At 46.7% G+C, this 20,772-nt stretch overlaps 1 protein-coding gene across 2 annotated transcripts in view; it reads left to right on the top strand.

The window, feature by feature from the left end:
• Positions 1-20,772, top strand: part of jag2b (jagged canonical Notch ligand 2b) — a 39,411-nt gene that overhangs the window by 10,339 nt on the left and 8,300 nt on the right. Inside the window, exons 3-12 of one of the 2 annotated variants that reach the window (XM_072682809.1) lie at positions 5,187-5,241; positions 8,933-9,187; positions 9,935-9,995; positions 12,910-13,040; positions 13,898-14,017; positions 14,207-14,320; positions 15,913-16,026; positions 17,948-18,061; positions 18,465-18,511; positions 18,797-18,973. In XM_072682809.1, coding sequence (XP_072538910.1) covers positions 5,187-5,241; positions 8,933-9,187; positions 9,935-9,995; positions 12,910-13,040; positions 13,898-14,017; positions 14,207-14,320; positions 15,913-16,026; positions 17,948-18,061; positions 18,465-18,511; positions 18,797-18,973 — 1,188 coding nt within the window. The remainder of the gene's footprint in view (positions 1-5,186; positions 5,242-8,932; positions 9,188-9,934; positions 9,996-12,909; positions 13,041-13,897; positions 14,018-14,206; positions 14,321-15,912; positions 16,027-17,947; positions 18,062-18,464; positions 18,512-18,796; positions 18,974-20,772) is intronic. The other variant, XM_072682816.1, reaches the window with a different exon arrangement.

The raw sequence follows: 20,772 nt of genomic DNA, 5'->3' as shown, positions 1-20,772 counted from the left end.
TGATGCAGAAATATCCTTCATGGTGTTATTAGGGTGGAGGGTGCGAGGACAAGCACTGTGTGGGGAACATTTGGCCAGTATTCAAAAACTTTCTTTGGATCTTTGGATTCCTCCACTCCTCCTTCTCCTTGTTCCCAAAACGCACCTTGCCCAAGCTCTCAGTGAATAGAAAAATGCGTCAGGGTGCAGCCAAGCGCAGCACAAGGCAAAAGGGAGTGTGTTCCTGGTGGCTTAAACCACAGGAAGTGCGCATCTTCCCACAGTTCCTCTAGCTGAGAAAGAGCAGGAAATGGAGTGCTCTTTCCTTGGTAAAGGTTACTGGGTTATTGGGACCTGTATCTCTTTCCCTACCCTCCCACCGGTCCTGTTAAAGATTCTCTATCACGCCCCCCTCCGGCTCCTCTTTCTCTGGGTTATCTTCAGGATATGGTGGTTGCTTGACTGCTGATGGCTCTGCTGCTCCCTGCTGTGGCAAAGGCGTGTGAAAGCTCTTGGGTCACCTCACCTAGCGCTCCACTTGGTCAGAATGACCTTTCAGCAGTCACCATGGTGAGGAGCGCTCAGTTGAATGTCACTTGGTAGTGACAGCTGCGCTCTTACCTCCTTGGGACTCGTTTTTTCGTTCTTTGTGTTGCCTTTATCTGAGGATGTCTCGATGTTCAGATCTGAAAGGTTCAAGTTCCCGTCCAACAAGACACATATTTGTAGTGGATGAAGGCTTTAGCTGGGCCTAAGCTTGTGCATACGAGTGTACAGGTGTTCAAGGTGGGCAGTATGGTGCTATTTGTAATTTCCATGACCTGTTGCATCACAGTATGCTCTGATAACACTGACCAACTGCAGGATTCATAAAAAAAAAATCATAAAAATCATTTGTAGATGTATTGTGATCAAGATGTCAAAAAATTTACATCAACCCCGAAACAAGGCATCGCTACAGACCATTGGTTGGTAAAGCCAACCATGTTATACTGTAGTATGGTCATTAAGACTATATTTGCTGTGTAGCTGTACTACCTACAAAATATTGTCTCTGACTGGAACGGATACATGGATGGCCCTACTTGCACCTAACGCTTCTGCTAAAGGCTTATATTTTGCATAATGTGTAGGAGGCCAGTGCAGTGCTCCCTTCATGGACCTGCTTTGGTCGAGGTGTGTGTGTGTGTGTGTGTGTGCGCGAGCGTGCGCACTCCAGGTTAGCAGTGCTGCGCAGGAGTCTTTTGAAGCGATGAGATCCCTGATGAGAGGTCTCAGGGGTCAGCCAGAGCCTCACTCCTTACAGCCCCCTCTAATTTCAGCCTTGCCCTAACCCCCCCCTCCTTCCACACAGCCCAACCCCCTACCGTGGGAAGCTGCACCTGTGGCTCCCTCCACCACACACATACTTAGACACACACAAACACCCATGCATGGCTGAGTGACATTGTCCTTCTTTATAGTTATTTTTCAGTCTCAGGACAATAAGCCGGCAACTGGGGTTTTAGCTCGGTCTATATAAATATATCAATAATACACACACACTCTATTTATATACATATTCTCTGTGAATGCGTAGTGTTTTGTGCTGGTTAATTAAAACCCCAGCTAAAAGAAATGCCGTGGTTTGCCTTTGTCTGATTACCTTGAAGACCTTAGAATGACTGGCTTTCTAGTTGTACAAGGTTTCATGCTGAGAGGGGTGCACTGATGCTCAGAGGGACTGTGGGGGATGTTGCCGAGGGCTGTCGTGTGATTTTGTCGGTCCTAATGTATTGTGATTTTGATGCCTAATGTATGCACAAGTGTGACCACTGCCTTTATTTATTTATTTATTTTTTTTCAGCAAGGCCAGTTCTGTTTGAGTTTAAGAGGTATAAGAAGAGTGGACACCTCTGTGATGTTCACATAACACACATGGTCATTGTAAAAGATTTTAGTACACCACAGAAAGTGTTTGTGGCTTTAATTCATAGAAAGAAGAAATTGCTTGCAGCAGATGGACCAGCCGTGGCAGCAAGAGTGAGAAAATCACAGAAGGCATAATGGTCCAATTAGTCAGTTAATCAAATAATTGGCGGTTAAAATAATCAATTAAATAATTATTTGTTGGTCTAATTGCGGGGGGGGGGGGGGGTGTAATGCATTGATTAGTTGTTGGCTATCTGATCTAAATCTGATAAAATTCCTAACATTCGTTATCATGCTCACTAATCGGCAGAGGGAAGGTGAAGTGAGCAGACCTGTAGAAATGGCTTCTAATGTTTTTAAAGTGCACAAAGTGATGCACATCGCTACCGTGTCTGCAGGGCCGTCTATTTTGGGATGCATGCAAGTCGCTGGAGGAATGCTGCCGGACAGTCCGGAGACTAAGGTTGATGGGCAGTCTCAGAATCTCAGAGGTTTTGATGGAGGTCTTTGTTCACTGGTCACCTCCCCCACTGCCTTTATCCCCATCCAGCCATTTGGGCAGCTGTCACATAATCCAGCTAATCAGAGACAGGGTGTGTGGGAACAGGACCGTTCCCTGCTTTACTCTATTACACACACACACACACACTTACGCACACTGACTTTGTCACCTTTCCACTGATAGCGGTGCTCGGTACAGTCATGGGCATTTTGAGAGGATAGATCCAGGGTGTTTACTGGCATTCATCAAAGGCCTCCCAGGACAGAACTCTCCACTAATACATACACAGACAGGGCGGCCGACCCGCAAGCTGGGGGATGGGCGAAGAGGTCAGAAGCCCCACTGCATGTCGTGGGATGATGCACGTCCATGTGAAATAATCCATCTTTTTAAGACGCATCTGTTGTGCGTCTGCATGGATGTGTGGCCAGAAGCTTGCCCCCCTTCTCTGTGCACCCACTACCACCCAGACAGACCAGCTACTGCTGTTAATCCCATACTGCATCGCTCAGACCAGGCAATGAGTCCCCTGTGTCTCAAAGGCACTAACATGTGCACACACACACAAACTGTCTGCCTCTATATCTGAGCAATCCTCCTAGCCCACCTCTGGAGATGAGAATGGTGTCTGTGATTAACATGGAGGACATGCTCAAGCTGTTTTAAAAGAGGGATGTGGTATCAGAATTGTATGTGTTGGCAGATGCAGCTTTAAAAAAATAGAGATGTTGAAATTCCCTAATCCAGATAGTCTTGTCTAGATCCCCCTCATGCCACCCAAATAGCTCTGATTCATTGACCATCGGACTCCACAAGACCTCTGAAGGTGTCATCTGGCCCAGAGAAGTTACTTTAGGTCCTTAAAGTCCTGTATGTTGTAAGGCAAAGCCTCCATGGCTCACATTAGTGAACCTTGAGTGTTCATGACCCTGTAGATGGACCAGAGGTTGTCCTTTCTTAGAGCACCTTTTGGTAAGTACTGACCACTGCACACAAGGAGCACCCCACAAGACTTGCCTGATGTTTTGGAGATTTTCTGACCCATCTTACCATAAAATTTGGCCAGAGGGACTCAGATCCTTATGTCAGATCCCATTATTTACTGCTTCCAACACATCTCCTTCAAGAACGGACTGTTTCGTCTGCAAACCAGCGTAATTTACTTTACTTTGTCAGTGGGTTTAATATCCTGGCCGATCAGTGTGAAGACAGGGCTGAAAAGGTGGATGCCCTAAAGTACCTGCTGTGCATTTTTCACATTGACGCATGTGGATCAGTCAGTCATGAAACAACTGTTTTGGTCTCGGGAAGGTGAGCCATCAAAGCTGCAGAAGGCACTTTGTTTGTTGATTAAAGAGCACACCAGCAGAGTGCAGCTCCTCTTTGGTCCATCCCTTCACACAGGCTCGCCACGCCTGCTCCCACGGCCTCATTTGTTTATGCGAGGTTTAGTTCCATTTGAGAGCCGAATCCTTTGAATATGGCTTCCAGCAGGTTGAGGTCTGAGTGGTTAGGAGATTCTAGTTTCTCAGTGTCCGTCTCTATCCCTACACCCCCACAGGAAGCATATGGAACATGAAACCCATTCGGTAGAAGAGGTCTGGATGAATAATTCGCTAAGTGGCTTATCATGACACTGTAGGAAAAGTGTCTTGCACTGGTGGGGAAATTGCAACTTTACATCCTGTGGTAAGCTAATGAATAAACCCTACTGGCTTTGAAGGTAGCTTGGCGCAGTGCTCAGCTAGGAGAGGGTGTGAAAATTCCCTGAGGGGGCTGACGGGTCGCATGTTTGTTTGGTAGTTGGTAGAACTTTCCATTGCTGAAGTGGTTTGGATTTGAAGTTAATGATAGATAGGCTTGGTCCCTTCAGTTCCCTGAGGAATATTAACAAAGCGAGTTAATGTGTCCGATGCATACAGTGAACCGTATAGCCTATGACGTCCACCAGCCTTTGTGATGATGTGATGGCCTTTCTGTGTTCATCCAAGGTGTGGTGTTCTGAGGATTAGAGGAGAAAAATGAAGATGCAAGGTATGATTGGAGCCTTGTCCTATACAGTGTAATCATCGCCTGCTTTTGGTACTGATTAATTCATCGAGACTCTTGATGGAGCAAATGTCATTCTCAATGAGTTATGATTTCCTGTTATTTTATTATGTCTGTCTTTTTCATAGTTTTGGTGGTTTGCGCTGTGTTAAAATTGAAGACAATAGACAAAAGTATTCAAACAGCACGCCTGCTCAGTTATTTCTCTTCCAGAATCAAGGGTATTAAGAGTGTTAACTGTCTCTGCTCTCCAGGAAAGGCTTTCAGGTAGATTTTTGGAGTATTTGATTGATTGATTGGTGTCAGTAGGTCCATGTTTATCTGTTCCAGTGAGTCTGATTCTGTTGGCAGTACTTCTCTACAGGAACTAGACTAGACTGTAAGCTGCATGTGTCAGCAATAGATGCAACTTGTAATACCTGAATGCATTGATTAGAATGGGTGTCCACAAACATTTGGACATATAGTGTATATGTGAATGCATTGGTGTGTTGAATGAAACGGTGAAAATGAGGACACGTTAAAGCCTTTAGAGTGATGGAATGTAAAAAGTGAAAGAGCCATGGCTCTGCTGGTATTTAGAAATGCTAACTGAAGGCCAGGGCTGTGTCTTTGTTTATGTCTATCCCCAACACACTCTCTCTCCTTCACTGTCTCAGCTCTTTGACTGCTTCTCGTCCCCTGCTCTCTTCACTATCTTATGTGCTTACTTTGTGCTGACTGTGTTTTTTCCCCTCCTTTACAGCGATCCTACACGCTCATCCTAGAGGCCTGGGACTGGGACAACACCACCCAAAACGGTGAGTACTACCTGTTGATCTGTACAGATGATACCATACCATAATGTGTTGGGATTTCTAAGCAGAAGGACAGTGGGATGTGCGGTGGGTTGGATGTTTTAGCATTGGCCTGCTGCTCATTGGCTTTGGGTTGGATGACCTTGTTGTACAATAGGTCTTTTGACTCTGAAAAGGCTAGACAATGTCGAGACTTGTTTTCTAACAGCTGAAGGACCACGAGGTTTGCCAAAAGGGAAATTTTAGGATGATTCATAAACAGCAATCTTACTGAGGCTTGTTCCATGGGCTTTACGTAGCGCAGGTGTATGCGGCTGTGTGGGGGGGTAGGGACTGTACAATTGTGGATCTAATTTTAATTGCTTCTCATGCATTTTAAAGAAAGAGATGATGAGTGTAACCCATAGGCGATCGCCACGCCTGTCCGGACAAAAACAGCGCTGGTCTGAGGCTCACAATCTTCTTGAAGAATCCGTCTTGAAGAACTTTTTGCGAAGTGGGATGGAGCTGTTAGGGCACTCCAATATACATATACATATATTTTTTTAAATAGTGGCACTGACTCAGTTCTAGTATACAGGGAAACCTGAGGCCCTTCGTACGGGGTTCCTCTGCCCTGAGTCTGGGGGAATAGATGTGGGCGCCATCAGGCCGCAGCTGTATCCTGTTTTCTTTTGGCTGTCCGGCTGCCGATCCCGCCGCCTTTGTCTTGCTGGAGGAATTGTCGGGAGGAAGGGGTCGAGCAGAGGAATTTAACATATGCGAGAGAAGGTGGACGCTGGCTGGCAAGAAAGGAGCGGCGAAGGGGGGTCCGCCTTTGATGTGCGGATGCAATCGGTAGGATGACTGTATGTCCTGGCCTCTAAAAGACGCCAAGCACAAACTTGCGCCTCTCTTGCAGCGTGAAGTCATTCCATCCTGTTTTCCCTCTCCATCTTCTCCCTGAGCAGTGGCCAGAGACAATGGGATGGGCCGGAGGGAGGGCGTTCATATTGGTCTGGGGCACCATAGTCCTGTTCAGTGTCGCAAACCATAGGTTTGACCTGGTGGTTGACGTTTTTGTTAGACCGTTTTGGAAAAGCCAAGAATAGTTCATTTCCTTAGGCGACTGCCTTCTCGCTGTTAAAACGTGCATGCATGAAAATTTCAGGAATACTTTCTGTTGGCGGCAATCGTCATTAATGTGAACCAGTATTTTAACACTGGGTAGAGTTCTAATAATTGCTGCTATAATTGCGAACTTTTTAGTAGCTATGTGGAGAGATTGTGTCCAAGAATGGTGGGTTTTATAGCGTTAATGAACTAGTTTTGGGGATGCTGATATATTGCTATGATGAGCAGGATAGCTTGCAAGGTGAAGCAAGAAGAAGAAGGGCCTGGATTTTGGACTCTGGATTCTGATTGGTATGACACCAAGTGAAAAACAGTCTTGCCTAGTGTTTAATATACACCAGACAAAGGTGCCAAGTCAAACTCAATATTTTAAGATCAGTATTTTTAAGGCCAGTATTGGCCTCTTCTCAGTAGTTATTGAATAATTGAATAATTATTATTGAATAATTGAGCTGAAAGATGCCCTGGCCCAAAGACATGGGCTGCAAGTATCTCCCACCCCACAGACTGATCTTGTTCTTGGAGCTATCCCGTATGTGTCCTTAACCAGATTAGTTTAAACAATGAATAACAATAATAAGGCAGTGTTGCGATCATAAGAAGCTTCTTGCAGAAGCCATACAGGCACATCTTTGCAGTTAGGCACTCTCGGCAGTATTAGTAACACTGCTAATGCCTAATCCATCTTCATCTCTAATCTTTTTCTCCTCCCATGCTGTCATATTTGAGAGCTGATGGTGCTGCAAATTGATGTCCTCTCAGGTGGTAGAGTTTGTGCTGCTCTTTGTGGCCATATCCCACTGTTCTGAGACAGTGGCCTCATTTGTCACTCGTTTGAGAAGCCAACCTGAGTGCTCGCTCTGTGCCAGACAGTAATAATGTTGTCATGGTGGGAGTCCGCTGCCAAGCCCTGTCTGCTGAAGCTTGCTGCAGTATGTGTCCTCACACAGGCTTTGGCAGTGCTGCGCAGCTTCAGAAATCAGCATTGCTGGGCTCTCCAGGCACAGCGTTTGTAATGAGCTTTGTAACGCTGATTGATGGTGCATGTTTAGTATTCAGTGTGAAGGCTCTGAGTTTGCTGCATGCTGTGTGATGTTCTGCTTTCTTCAAACTGGACACGTTCCAGCTCATGTTCTTTTGTCTGTCAAGGACCTGAGGGCCAGCAACAACAACAAAAAAAAATGGCTCCAAGACTCTCAAATGCATATTCTATAGTCTATAGTTGAATGTGCATTTGATAGGCTGTCTAAGCCAGAGATTGAAAGCCCATTACCTGTGCATAGGCCAAAAAAAATTGTGCACACATGAGCTAATGTAGAGAAGTGGCTGAACACCATTTAGTTCAGGGCGACTTTATGGACATATACAGTATGCGAGCGCTCTGTATGTATGGACGGAGGCCCCACAGGCCCCAGGAAAGGTCCCGTCGTATTGTGTTTACATGGCAGGAAGGGCTCTGGTCGGGCTAGTGTTTAGACTTGGACAGAGCGGCCCAGCAAAGCTTGCTCCATTGTTCTTTATCTGGAAGCGCCAGGGCTATTTCTGTTTTCGTTGCTTAATTCATCTGACATTGTTAGTGGATGGAGAGGAAGGTGTGTGTGTGTGTGTGTGTGTGTGTGTGTGTGTGTGTGTGTGTGTGTGTGTGTGGGGGGGGGGGGGGGGGGGGGGTCTGAGTAAGTGGGTAGGTTCAAGGGGGTGGTATGCAGTCAAAGCATCAGGACGGTGGAAATCGCAAGACCCCACCGTGATTGTTTGCAGTCTCTGATCCCACTGTGATAAAGATTGCTTTCTTTGTTGGCGTTGGCGGAGGGCAAGGGAAGCTTGGCAAAATGTAAGAGTTAGTGTAGATCGCTGGTGGGTGCCTGTGCCTTTATGAATCTGGAGGACAAGGCAGAGTTTTCCAGAGGCAAGGTGGGGAAAGTAGTAGGTGTAAATCCTTCAAGGGCTTTTCGGAGCTGAAAGTCAGGGAGTCCTCAGCTCTAGAGAAGTGTGTGTGTGTGTGTGTGTGTGTGTGTGTGTGTGTGTGTGTGTGTGTGTGTGTGTGTGTGTGTGTGTGTGTGTGTGTGTGTGTGTCCTCCCATCTGCCCTACTCTCCCTGGTAACAGCACTCATGGTCAGAGCTCTCCCTGACAGGCTATAGAGAAATGCAGTGGGTTATGGTGTGCTATTGGTTAACTGTGGTCTGGTGCCAGCAAACCTAGTTCTTCTTTGGCTTGCAGAGTATGTAGGAAATAAGATATTGAGAGGTTTTGTGCAGTTAGCTTCTCCGAATGGATTTGGCCAGTTGGCAGTGTCAGGAAAGTCATGGAAATGTATGGCTTTCAGTCAGGGTCTGCCTCTGAAGTTGTCTGACATGGTGGTCTGCCTTTTGTTATTGTCTTCTAAATGTGAGTGGAGTGTGCCTGTATTGTTGATCAGCTTCGTTCTTGCCTGGTCTGAGTGGGGGAGGATGGGCTGGACAACGAAATATTTTATTCTGTGGAAGGCCTAATAACATTTCAAGTCAAGTAGTCAATGGGCAGCTTGCCTTTTGTTCACTCCAGCTAGAGCCTCTAATGGTCTCCCTCTCTGTTCCCTCCAGATGAGGAGCTCCTGATTGAGCGACACGCTCACACAGGTATGGTGAACCCTGGGGACCAGTGGCAGGTTATTGCGCACACGGGCGCCACTGCCCGTTTCGAGTATCGCATCCGTGTTAAATGTGATGAGAACTACTACGGCAGCAAGTGCAACAAGCAGTGCCGGCCGCGCGACGACTACTTTGGCCACTACCGCTGCGACCCTTCTGGAAACATCGTCTGTCTGGAGGGCTGGATGGGACACGACTGCCGAACTGGTAAGAGATGTCAGATCGCTATACATAGCTTGCTAGAATGCATGCTATTCAACGTTATTCATGTGTACCTCCCATGTATCTCCAAGAAGATATAAATCTAGCTTGCCTTTGACCTGACCTTGTGAGCTGGCTATTGGGGCCTATCTGGTGGAGGAAGGGAAACATGGGTGTCGGGGACCTTAATTAATTAATTAATTAATTAATTCACGGCCTTTACCACCCTAAAAAAGACACCTGCTGCTATCAGTGGTTTCACAGCCCAGTAATCTTTAGTCCTCAGCCTAAAGTGAGATCTCCTGTAAATTATACCTCCACAGACCTGGAGTCACACTTTCCATTAGCTACATTGGCTTAATTCTTGCAGGACGTGGTGTCACTTACAACGCGTCCTCCGGTAAACAATCAGGGAGCAGCTTGGCTGGTTTTGTGATTGTGGACTGGGTGGTGGAAGGGGGCAGGATACTGAATCACTAGACTGACCTGAACAACAACAATGGCATGATAGGGTGGTGGTGGGTGGTGGCAGGGAGGCTTTACGTTGGGCCGTAAATGTGTCCTGTGTTTTAGGGAGCACCATGAATTCTCACAACTTGTTGTGCGTGTAATGGGGCAGTGCGGGAAAAAACGAGTTGGTCATATTTCCTTGTTGTTCATTTATTTCATATTGTTTTTTTTTCTTGTCTCCCCTTCCCCCTTCTGTCTCATTCTATCTCTCTCTCTCTCGCTCTTTCTCTCTCTCTCTCTCAGCTATCTGTAAGCAGGGCTGTAATTTGATTCACGGAGGTTGCTCAGTGCCCGGGGAATGCACGTAAGTGGCAGAGTGTGGTTTCATGCTCGCTTAGCCCAGCTGATCTGGCTCCTTAAGTTCAGCAGGCCATATGTGTGCATGCTGATAAGGGGTTTTGACCTGTTTACTCTACCATTAATTAATCAGTGCGCTGAAGCCGGTGTTTGTGCAAGCTGTTTTTTCCCCACCATGTTTATTTGTGCCCAAGTTGCATCCACTAATGGAAGCACGTAGAAGGTGCCACCAGTAAGTGTGACAGGGCTTTAAAAAGTCTCAGCTCTCCTTTAAAGCTTTATTTTGACTTAAAAGATGCATTCAATTTTTTGTTCCCATTATTATCATGTTGTATAGCTCTGATTGATTTCATGCAAGACCATGTATCCATGTGAGAAAGCCTGAGAGCTCACCTGAGGGGGTTTTTACACAGATCTGTGCGTAGTCATTATTCTTCCTGTCATCAGTCCCTAGAAATGCTTCACTTTAAAGGGTAGATTACAGGATCAACACGCAGTGTACATTGTCCGTGTTGCTCCTTTGGGACTACGTTTTTGCTTTAAGCTGTCAAAGAAGATTAATACTGTGGAAATGCCTTAATGGTTTTCCTCAGTTCAACAGTCTTTATTGCAGATTTCTTTTTGCTGTTTTTATTAGGAAAATAGTGGCAGCATCAGTAAGGAAAAACCACAGGAGCTGTACGTTCTGTCCTGAGGATTTCATATTCGGCTGTCCAGCAGTAGTGAAAACTTTAGCTAGCCAGCTAATTTCATTAAGTTCATTGCCAAATCAGGGTTCTATTTGATGAACACGTGGGTTTAAAGTTTGAGTGTGGAATGTCCTTTCTTTTCAGTATTAAGTGAATATGTATTTCCATGTTCTCCGTGGCGGACACGTATACATCCCCCGCTCAATCACTTCATACATGCTACAGGTCTCGATAATCAGACTGAAAGGCAAGGTAGCTTTGCTGTGCCCTGCACAGGAAACAGGGATGCTTCCTCTGCTGGAGTTTGCTGTGGAATCCTTCGACGTCACTGTGACAACTCCAGCCCCCCCTCCTTCCACCCCCCCGGCCTCTTCCTGCCCTGAGCCTGCGCTCGGCTCGCCATGCTTCCTAAGCCACAGGAAGAGCACGAAGCCTCCTCCAAACCCAGCTAAACCTTCAATAATTCATGCCCCAGAGGAAAAAACTCAGCACTCCGATTTTTGCAGTTGCCAGTACAAAGTGTGATTTGCCTATAGACCAGTCATGAAAAATCACCAGACAAGGAACCCATGCTGAGGTAATGTAGAGGGTGTTGAATGTTCTTTGACATTCAGTACCAGGGCCTCTGCCATAGAAGATCACACCCCACCCCCCCACCCAATGTTGCTGCAGTGGTGTAGTCATGTGGCCAATGCCCCCAAGGGCCCCCCTGTTGTCAGACTTTACTGTGCAATCTGACAAGCATGCAGATCCAAAGAAAAGAGCAGCGTGATCATTTGGAGGCCTTAAACATCCTCTGAAATAGCATGGATTATTTGCTCCTGACTGCCTGGATCCTGGTTGGGTTGGCATATAATGTACCCTTGTTGATATTTTTAATAAGTATTATGATATTTGTGTGTGCAATGCTGATCCCGCTGATGGATGTGACGCAAAACTGTGCAGCCAGGACCTGTTAATGGGGCCCATGTGCCTGGCAGATGTTATTAGCCACCTTTAAAAGAGGGCCGCCAATTCCCATGCTCTGCAGGATGCAGTGACCCTCTTCCCCGTCATCCCCAACCCAGTACACGAGGCGGTATCTATAGTTATGGCTGCTCTTTTCATAGGAATTAAATCAGAGACGTTATCTTAAACTGCCCTTTGTTTGTGCCATGGTAGAGCAAGGTATGAAATGACTGAGGAATGTGTATTGAGGGTTAGCCACCTGCCACACACAGGGCAACAAGTACCAACGCATGGCTTTTGGAGGCTTGTTTAGAATGATCATCAACTTGTCCTGGCACATAAGGGCTTGCCTGCCAAGTCACTTCTTTTTGGAGTGAGCGCGCTTACGTTTGGCAGCGCTTGGCAACACTAAATGCCTCTAGGCTGGCATGGGTTTCAGATTCTCTTTGCGCGCGTTGGGCAGCCTACACACTCTTTCATGTGCTAGTAGTAAAGTTGTATCTGGGCAACACTGGACTGAGCGCGTTCTTTAGTTGAGCTGATTAAGGCGTGAGTTCGAGTCTCTGCTCAGGATTGTGAAATTGGGTTTGCTCATCAAAGCTGGAGGAACAACGTGGGTTGCACAGCTAAGTACTCTGCAAAGAGAAATTCTCACATTCACCCAAACCCATAGCATGTAGCAGGAGGAGTTTTTTTTTTTTTTATATTGCTGAAGCCTGATGTGTTTGTCAAAGACGCTCAGCGCTGAATTTTAATGACTTATTCACAACCGTGATCAGCATGGATCAAATACAGACGGCTCTTATCTCTGCGTCTCTCTCTGGTGGGTTGAGGTACAGCTATGGAAGCCATGCCTCTGCAACCGGGAGCCAGAGTTTGGCCGTGCATGTCCTGCAGGACTAGTGTCTTAAAATAGCCGGCTCAGAAATGACAAGACAGCTGAGACCGAGACAAACAGAGCGAGAGGGAGAGAAAACCACTGGCCTTGGAATAGCAGAGTGCTGCTGTAAACCAATGATTAGCTAACCCCTCACCGGCGCTATTCCACATATCCTCTGGCTCCCACCAAGTCACCCATGGGGGAAGCGTGTGTTTATATGCATGAAAGTGTTGTTAACCTTTGCCACCGTGCAAGGTCTTCTCCTGCTAAGATTAGGTGTCTACAGACACAGCAGTGGCGCTTCAGCTTATAGCTATTACCCAGAGGTACAGGCTTGTCATTAAGATGTCATTGGTTGCTGCACAGACCTCCAAAGCTGATGGCGCCGCTCTTGTGGTTTCCAGGTGTAACTACGGCTGGCAGGGACAGTTCTGTGATGAGTGTCTGCCCTACCCGGGTTGTGTCCACGGCACCTGTGAGAACCCGTGGCAGTGCACCTGTGAGAAGAACTGGGGTGGACTGCTGTGTGATAAAGGTAATCCACATTGACATTTGCATATGCCATTTGACCGGGAGGATTTTTTCAGTTATCTGGATACCTTTGGTCAAGCCCTCTCTTGTAAGAAGATTTGACCCAAGTTATCAAGCTAACTGAGAAATCCAACTCATTTTGTTTATATAAATAAAGCAGGTCCACATGAAATTCTACTTTGAAATCATGAAAATCACTTTCATCCAATGATAATTCCTCTTGTGTATCTTCACACTAAGGCTTGGTTTCCCCAGAGAGGGATTAACGCTAGTCCTGGATGACAATTTCATTCAGTAAAGAATCTCTATTCAGAATAGTGTGTAGCCCAAGTCTAGACTTAATTCCTTGTCTGGTAACCTGATCATAAAAGTCCAGCAAATTTCCTTCAGGGCCATAAAACGGAATTACCCCCGTTTCAGTTCCGTTGATTTGCTGCCCGCCATGACGGCACGGTTCGTGGTCATGTGATGGAGCGCACACGCAGCTGGCCACGCGCTGGATATCGATGCCGTGGTTGGAGCGGCGCACAGACATCTGATCTCACGGCCGCTGACCAGCTTGTGTCCTGAAAGATGCTTAGGAATGCGAGGCGGCTGCTAGGTCGGCCGTCACTGTGGCCCTGTCTTTATTTATTTACTGGCCTTTATGTACAAGGCCTAGTCTTGTACGGCATGCTGGTAGCCCGCAGACCCTCTCTCTGTGGTTTGACAACTGCCTTCCCCAGAAAGAGATGTCCTCGGAAACGTCAGCATTGCCGAAAGGGTCCGGTTCTTAATGATGGAGTTGTTTGAGCCCAGCTCATTTTACCACCCGCAGCTTGACTTATGGACAGGGAGTAACGTGTGTTATTCCCTACGCAGATCTGAACTACTGTGGCACTCACCACCCCTGTGTGAATGGAGGTACCTGCATGAACTCTGAGCCAAACGAGTATAACTGCGCCTGTCCTGAAGGCTACTCGGGCAAGAACTGTGAGATAGGTATGTAGGCAGTTGTGCACACTGTTTCATGTTCAACATTGCAGACATGGGTCAGATAAGACTGTGTATGGTCCAACCGGCGAGCGAAGCAGTATTGCCAGGAAATGTTGCCCTGCTGGCTCACAGGAACAATGCTAGATCATCTTTTATGTGCGAGATGCTAATTGAGAATGGAATTGTCTTTTGCAGCAGAGCATGCCTGCGTTTCCAACCCGTGTGCCAATGGTGGCACCTGTCACGAAGTTCCCTCTGGCTTTGAATGCCACTGTCCACCAGGCTGGGAGGGCCCCACCTGTGCTAAAGGTGAGTATATCTGTGTGTGGGTGTGGGTGTAGTAAGTGTGCATTACCATTACCAATATTTGCAGACGATCATATAGTAAGTATGTGAATATGACATGAATATAATATGATGCTAGTACGAGGAAGCTTTGCCACAGATAGATGACTGGAATTATAGATAATTATGATATTAAGTATCTTTTCAGCTAAACTAATTCATTAATGATATTTTCTATAAATGAAATACGTGATCATATGGCCAGTGATTCAGAACTTTTGAGTAGTAGTATATGTTTTTCTTCACTTCTGCCTTGCTTTTGTTTTTTTTCCCCCGTCTTGCGCCTGCCCCCCCTTCTCCACACGTGTCCAGATGCTGTGGCCTGGCTGGGCTCCTGCTGGGCATTCGGGGGTGAGGCAGGGGCGGTGTGGGCTTCTGGCCACACAGTGGGGTTCCCTGTGTTGGCCGCTTCTAGCTGAGCGTTCGTAGGGGCCTGGATTAAAGCGCAGTGATACTGATCACAGAGACAAGGGGGATTTGCATAATCCTGCTCTCACTTTGAACCAACCCGCTTTTGGCTCTGCGAATCGAGAACGCGGCATGGTGCCCTCCCGCTTACCTCCTTTTTTTTTTTTTTTTTTTTTTCCCTCTTCCCCAAATCCAGAATTCAGCCCACCTTTCTGTGGTGGACCTCCTGCCCTACCGCTTGATTTGGCATGACTGCCCCCCCCCCCTCCTCATGTCTCTCATTTTCAGACCATCTCTGTCTCCTCTTTCTCCTCTCCTCAGTTTTTTTTTTTCTTTTTTTTTGGTCACACAAGATCCCCCCACCCCCCCATACTGATTGTGCATGACCCTACCCCCACCAACTAGCTTCCAGGTCCACCACGCTTATGTTGCCATTACCGTAGCAACAGGAGGGTCTCCTGCTGGAATTTGGCACGCTCTTTCCTCTTTGGAGCCCATGAAGGTGCTGCTTCACCCAGACCCATACACACTCAATTGTTACCCATGCAACCCCCCTTCTAAGACCCTGATTCTCCTTTACAATCCTATAGATTCATGGGGGCAAAGAGGGCAGGCTAGAGAAAGAGGGGCGTTTGCTGCTTTTCATTCCTCGTTTTTGTTTGGCTCCTAAACTTTCTTGTGCTCGGTTTGTGTTTGTGCCAGTATGAGATGTGTGAGGATTGGAAGGCTAATAGTGGCTAATCTGCTGCCCTCTGGATTAGACCAAACACTAATCGCGTTACAGTGTAAAAGCAGGACCACTCTGCGTCTTGCTCTGACTCCAGTTTCATATCTCTCCTCTTTTTCCTCTTTCGTTTTCGCTCTGCAAGTCTCCTCTGTGGTGTGGGTGGTTGTCGGCCCCCACAGTTTGATTAAAATCGGTGTAATCGCCCAGTTTTTATGTTTTATATGGAAAGCTATTGCACATAATTGAGCGGTAAAATCCTCCTCATCTGAATCCATTCGGAACATTGACCTCGTAACTGGTTTTAATGGTACAACTGTTCTGTTTTGAAAGACCGGCTCTGAGCTGAGTTCAGGCTGGAGGCTTCCAGCAGCTTGTCTTTAATGTGGCTCTGAGGAAGGTTTTGTGTGTTTTTGTATTGCAGACATGGACGAGTGTGCTTCCAGCCCTTGTGCTCAGGGGGGAACGTGTATTGACCTGGAGAACGGCTTTGAGTGCCTCTGTCCTCCACAGTGGGCTGGGAAGACCTGCAAGATCGGTGAGTCTGGTGCATATATTTACTATTGTATGTGCAGTGGTATGACTTGCATTCGGTTATATTGACCAGAAGAAACATGATTAAACATCAAGTCATATTATTAAGAGTTGCATAAGATGCTTTCAGCTTGTATTACTTTTCAAGGGGCTGAAAATATCTTGAAAGTATCTGACATGGAATTTATCCTAACCTAGGCAGAGTGACCCCACCATGATGAGTATTTAGTATATATTACATAAAATATTGAATTTAGGGTTAAGATTATAACAAGTTATTAGAGCTGTACCTGCCTCCTGTCTCTATGTTGTGGTATTATTAAGAAAGGTAATAAAACCTCAACATGTGTTGTACAATCTGCATCCACTCATGTTTCAGTAATACAACGACTCACCAGTCATAGTACTCCATGGCGCATCCTATCGATTACATTGTGCATTGTTGCATCCCAGTTTGTTGACAACCTGGCTGTTGATGCATGCGTGTGTATTTTGGACTCAGTGGATTGTAACCATGTACCTGCATGTGTGTGCGATCATGATGCCACCGTTTAGCTGGAATACAGTAATTGGTAAGGCTTTGTGAGGGGAGGTGGGGTCTGCGTAACCTGGAGGAGTGGAGGAAGACCATGTTTATACACAGAGTGAAAAAACCTGGAGACAGTCAGCCTTCTGAGGTCAGATCCCGCAACTGTCAGCTTCGTCTGTGCCTTTGACTTCTCTTGAAGATTGCGTGCCTCCTTTCCCCGCAGCCATCACGTCAAAGGAAGTACAGGATGTGCGAGAGGAAGCGGATTATGACCTGTAAACAAGTGGGGTGAGGGAACCGGAGCTGGTGCGCTCGGCTTACAGGCCGAACCTTAGCCCCCAGCTCGCGTTTCTCCAAGTCCCGCTAAGGCCTGGAGTCAGGTTTCCCGCAGGACAGGTGCGCAGGGAGGCAGCACGCACCTCACCAGGAGCCCACACTGAATATTTAACCAGATACTAAATGCCAGGGTCACGGCACCAGTGCTTCCTTACTTCGATAGAAGATGGATAGCATAGTGGATAAGTCCATTATTACCCTTACCTTTACTCAACATGTCAAAGATTTAAATAGGTCCAGACACTCTAAAACAACAAATTTTTTAAAATGTATTTAATAGCTACCTTAGTGTCACATGTTGATACCATGCTGGGAGGTTGAAGGCTAGCTTGTGCTTCCTCTGAGTGATGTGAAGATCCATCATATCTTTTTAAACTGCAGCACCATTAAAAGAGGTTAACATGCTTGAAGGAGAACACCAACTGCCGATTCTGTTACACCAGCTAACTGACGCCTGTGTTGGCTAACATCTCGCTGAGTGATGGGAGATTAGAGGAAGACAATTCTTCACACCCAGAGAGAGCATGGGATGGGATGCCCACTTTCTCAAGCCACAAACGGATCCCCACAAGTTGGGTTAGTGCCTTTGTGGCATCAGAATTTTGTTTGCCACCAATTTATAAGACCATAAACCAGTAAGAGTCCTTGTTAGCTAGCTGTGTCAGTCATTGGAAGTCTCCTAAAGCAGCAGAATCTTTTGCTGTGAAGATCTGAGGGGGCTCTACAAAGAGGAGATGTGAGGAGGAGAAGGGTAAAATAAAAAGCTTAGCACAGACAGGCCTGATGTCAACATGGAAATGTGTATGTCTGATAGTTATAGTGTGGCCGGTCCATGTCCTCTTGTACAGAGCTACAGACTGAACGCCGTTTCAGTGTGCTTAATGGTGATGGGGCTACAAAGAGAGAGCTCCAATTTCTCTCCTTTGACTTTGTTGCCATCATTTTTCTTTCTTTGTCCTTCTCCCTTCTCCTCTCGTCCTTTCCTTTTTCCCCCCTTCCTTCGTCCTGGTTTTCCACACGTGTTCCTCATCCCTCCCTCTTTCTGTCCCTTAATCCACAGATGTGAATGAGTGTGTGGGGAAGCCTTGCGTTAACGCTTACTCTTGCAAAAACTTGATTGGTGGATATCATTGTGACTGCTTTCAAGGATGGGCCGGACAGAACTGTGACATCAGTCAGTATCTCTCTTCAAGTACTCCTCTCCTCACTGGGCCCTGTGCCACACACTCTGGTGTTCGTTCCTTCTTTTCTCTCTCTTTCTGAGCTCATACACACACGCGCACATACACATGGGCACTGCGACCAGGGTTTCCTCTCTAGACACTTGATACTCTGCAGGGACATGAACACCACACACAGCGTCAGAGCCTTCAGCTCCTGTTGCATGCTGGGTTGTTGCTTCCTGTTGACTGGCCTTGTGGGCTTGTGTCGATTGAACTGATTCTGCCTTCAGCTCACTAACTCCTCCTCTTCATCTTTACTGCATGCAGTTCATTACTAATGACCAGTACCTCAGTTTTGTTTCCACTCAAGCACTTTGTTTACTGTTTGTCGTTTCTTCCTTTTCTGGTGTTTAGACATGAATGGCTGCCATGGACAATGCCAGAATGGAGCGACTTGCAAGGTAGAGCCTCTCCAATTATTAGTCTGTGATCAGCTCTGGCACTGGAGGTCCTGTATTCAGCACAGCTGGGTCATGTCTTTATTTAAACACACCCGATGTAGGCTAGTTAGGTCACTATAGGTGTGTGGAATTGATTGTATTGGCATTTAACAAGTGAAACAAAAAAAAAAGTCTGCTGGACTGTGGCTCTCTGGGACCAGAACTGGACACTCCTGAATGTATTCTTTGGCTCTTGGGTTTGATTTAAAGGCCTAATGTTTACATCACGTTAATAATCCTATGCAGGAAGGAGCACGGGGAGGCTACCATTGCCAATGTCCTCCAGGCTTCACAGGCACCCACTGCGAGATCCAGAGGAACAAGTGTGCCAGCAGCCCCTGCCAGAACGGCGGCCACTGTCACGTGCTGCTGGACAACTTTATATGTGAATGTCTGCCTGGCTACATTGGGACGGTCTGCGAGGTAAGCGCCCATTGCCTGTTTGAGCAGAAAATCTAATATCTACGACCTCAAGGTTTTCTCACTGAGGACTCAGCCTATACAATTTAAGTGTATAGTAGTGAAGGATTTACTTTATCCAGTTTTTTGTGATTCACAAAACTGTTTCATGAAGAATCAGGAAAGTTGTTCTCGTGGCATCCTTTTTTTTATTATTTATTAATTTTTTTTTGTGCTGCTCAGCCCAGCCCCTGTTGCAGCATCTAAATTGGGAGGCCTACTCCCATTTGCATGCATGTTTGTTTGAAGCCTTGGTGCGGGGCAGATCAGTCCTGCTATTCTAGCACAGGTGTGGGTGGGTAACTGGAGCAGAGGGGTTTATTCCTGCCACACTGCTCTTGTTATTGGACGGGACGGCGGAAAGGTCTGGTCTGGGGCCAGCCGTCGCCCAGCGGAGGGTTTTGAAGTGGATCTCTGTGGAGGTGCTGCAAGCTTCTCTGGCCAGTCCCCGGCTCACTGTACAGGCTAAAAATAAAGGGTGTAGTGAATGAGGCAACTCTTATTTGGGCTGACTGGCTGTGTGCCTGTGCGTGGCCCGGGAACAAGGCCTTGATTTTTACGTCCGATTCATGCCTGGCATGCCATTACGCTCCTATTAGCCTGCAAAGGCTCCGGTCTTGTAGGCGGATCATGGGCTATACACAGCAAGCGTTTGATCTATGATCACTCTCTTCATGAGCACCTGCACATGAACCTACTTTTAGAGCCCAAACCCGAGGCTTGCGACAGCCCTGCCCTAAACTGATACCCTATTGAATAACTGCCAACTAATGTATTGAAACGGATGCCGAATTCCCTCGAGCACAGCCTGCCCGGCGCAGTTTCATGTCTCGAAGCCGTCTGCCCTGCTGTCACCATCTCTTGCACCACTTTAAGCGGTGAACAGGCCTCAGCCTTCCACTGTACACACGGCACATCCCTAATAAAATAAATAGATGGAGGGAGCAGAGGGAAGGAAGGGCCAGGCTGCAGCCCCACAAAATGCCTTACATGGCAACTGGCATGATCTCTCCTGTTCAGAGGCTTGTTTAAATTCCCCACAAGTTCATCCCTCTTGAAGATGCCTAAAAAAAAAAAACTGGAGACATACAGTTGAAGTGGTGTGGAATTTAGCAGCCTAGCTAAATCAACCCATCTGATAGTCGATAATGCAATAATCTAGCCTCCATCTGCAATCTTGTAGTCTCTTGTACGGCCTAGAATATCAGCCAAAGAAAAGTCAAGAAATGTGAAAGTGTTTCACGTCCCTGCTGAATCTGCTCAACGAGAGCGAAAGGACGGCTAAATTTAGATTTACGCTTTGTTGTGATGGCTCTCTTGTGTGAGGGCAACGGGGCACTTTCCTTTAGCTGTAAGCTGCTGGCAGGCTTCCACAGCTTACCCCTCTCTGTTTATCTCCGTAGTTTAAGAAGATTGGGCTTGAAGAGCTAAAGCCTTGAGTAAATCAAAGCCTTACTTGCCTTCGCTGGACCTTCTCTTCGTTTTGCCTGTTTGTCTTTTGTTTGGCATTGGGTTTTTTAGAATCACAATCAGTAAGCAGAGCCAAAATGTTATCAGGGCGATCATTGAATTGCTCAGAGTAGATTTCAAAGTTCTGCTACTAGTCCATCCACTTTGGGTTTGGGCCCAAACTACAAAGCATGGTAAAGCAGCATTTTGTGTTTCTTGCAACATACAACTGGAATTGACTCCAAGAGGATCTGTGCCCCAAATGTAGTTTTTAAATCCAGGTTTCCATTCATCTTTTCCTGTGCCTGCTGTTG

The sequence above is a fragment of the Salminus brasiliensis genome, chromosome 1, assembly GCF_030463535.1.
Source record: "Salminus brasiliensis chromosome 1, fSalBra1.hap2, whole genome shotgun sequence".
NCBI classification, from domain to species: Eukaryota; Metazoa; Chordata; class Actinopteri; order Characiformes; family Bryconidae; genus Salminus; species Salminus brasiliensis.
The sequence above is the reverse complement of the archived record's forward strand: the minus strand, read 5'-3'. Positions and strand labels throughout refer to the sequence as shown.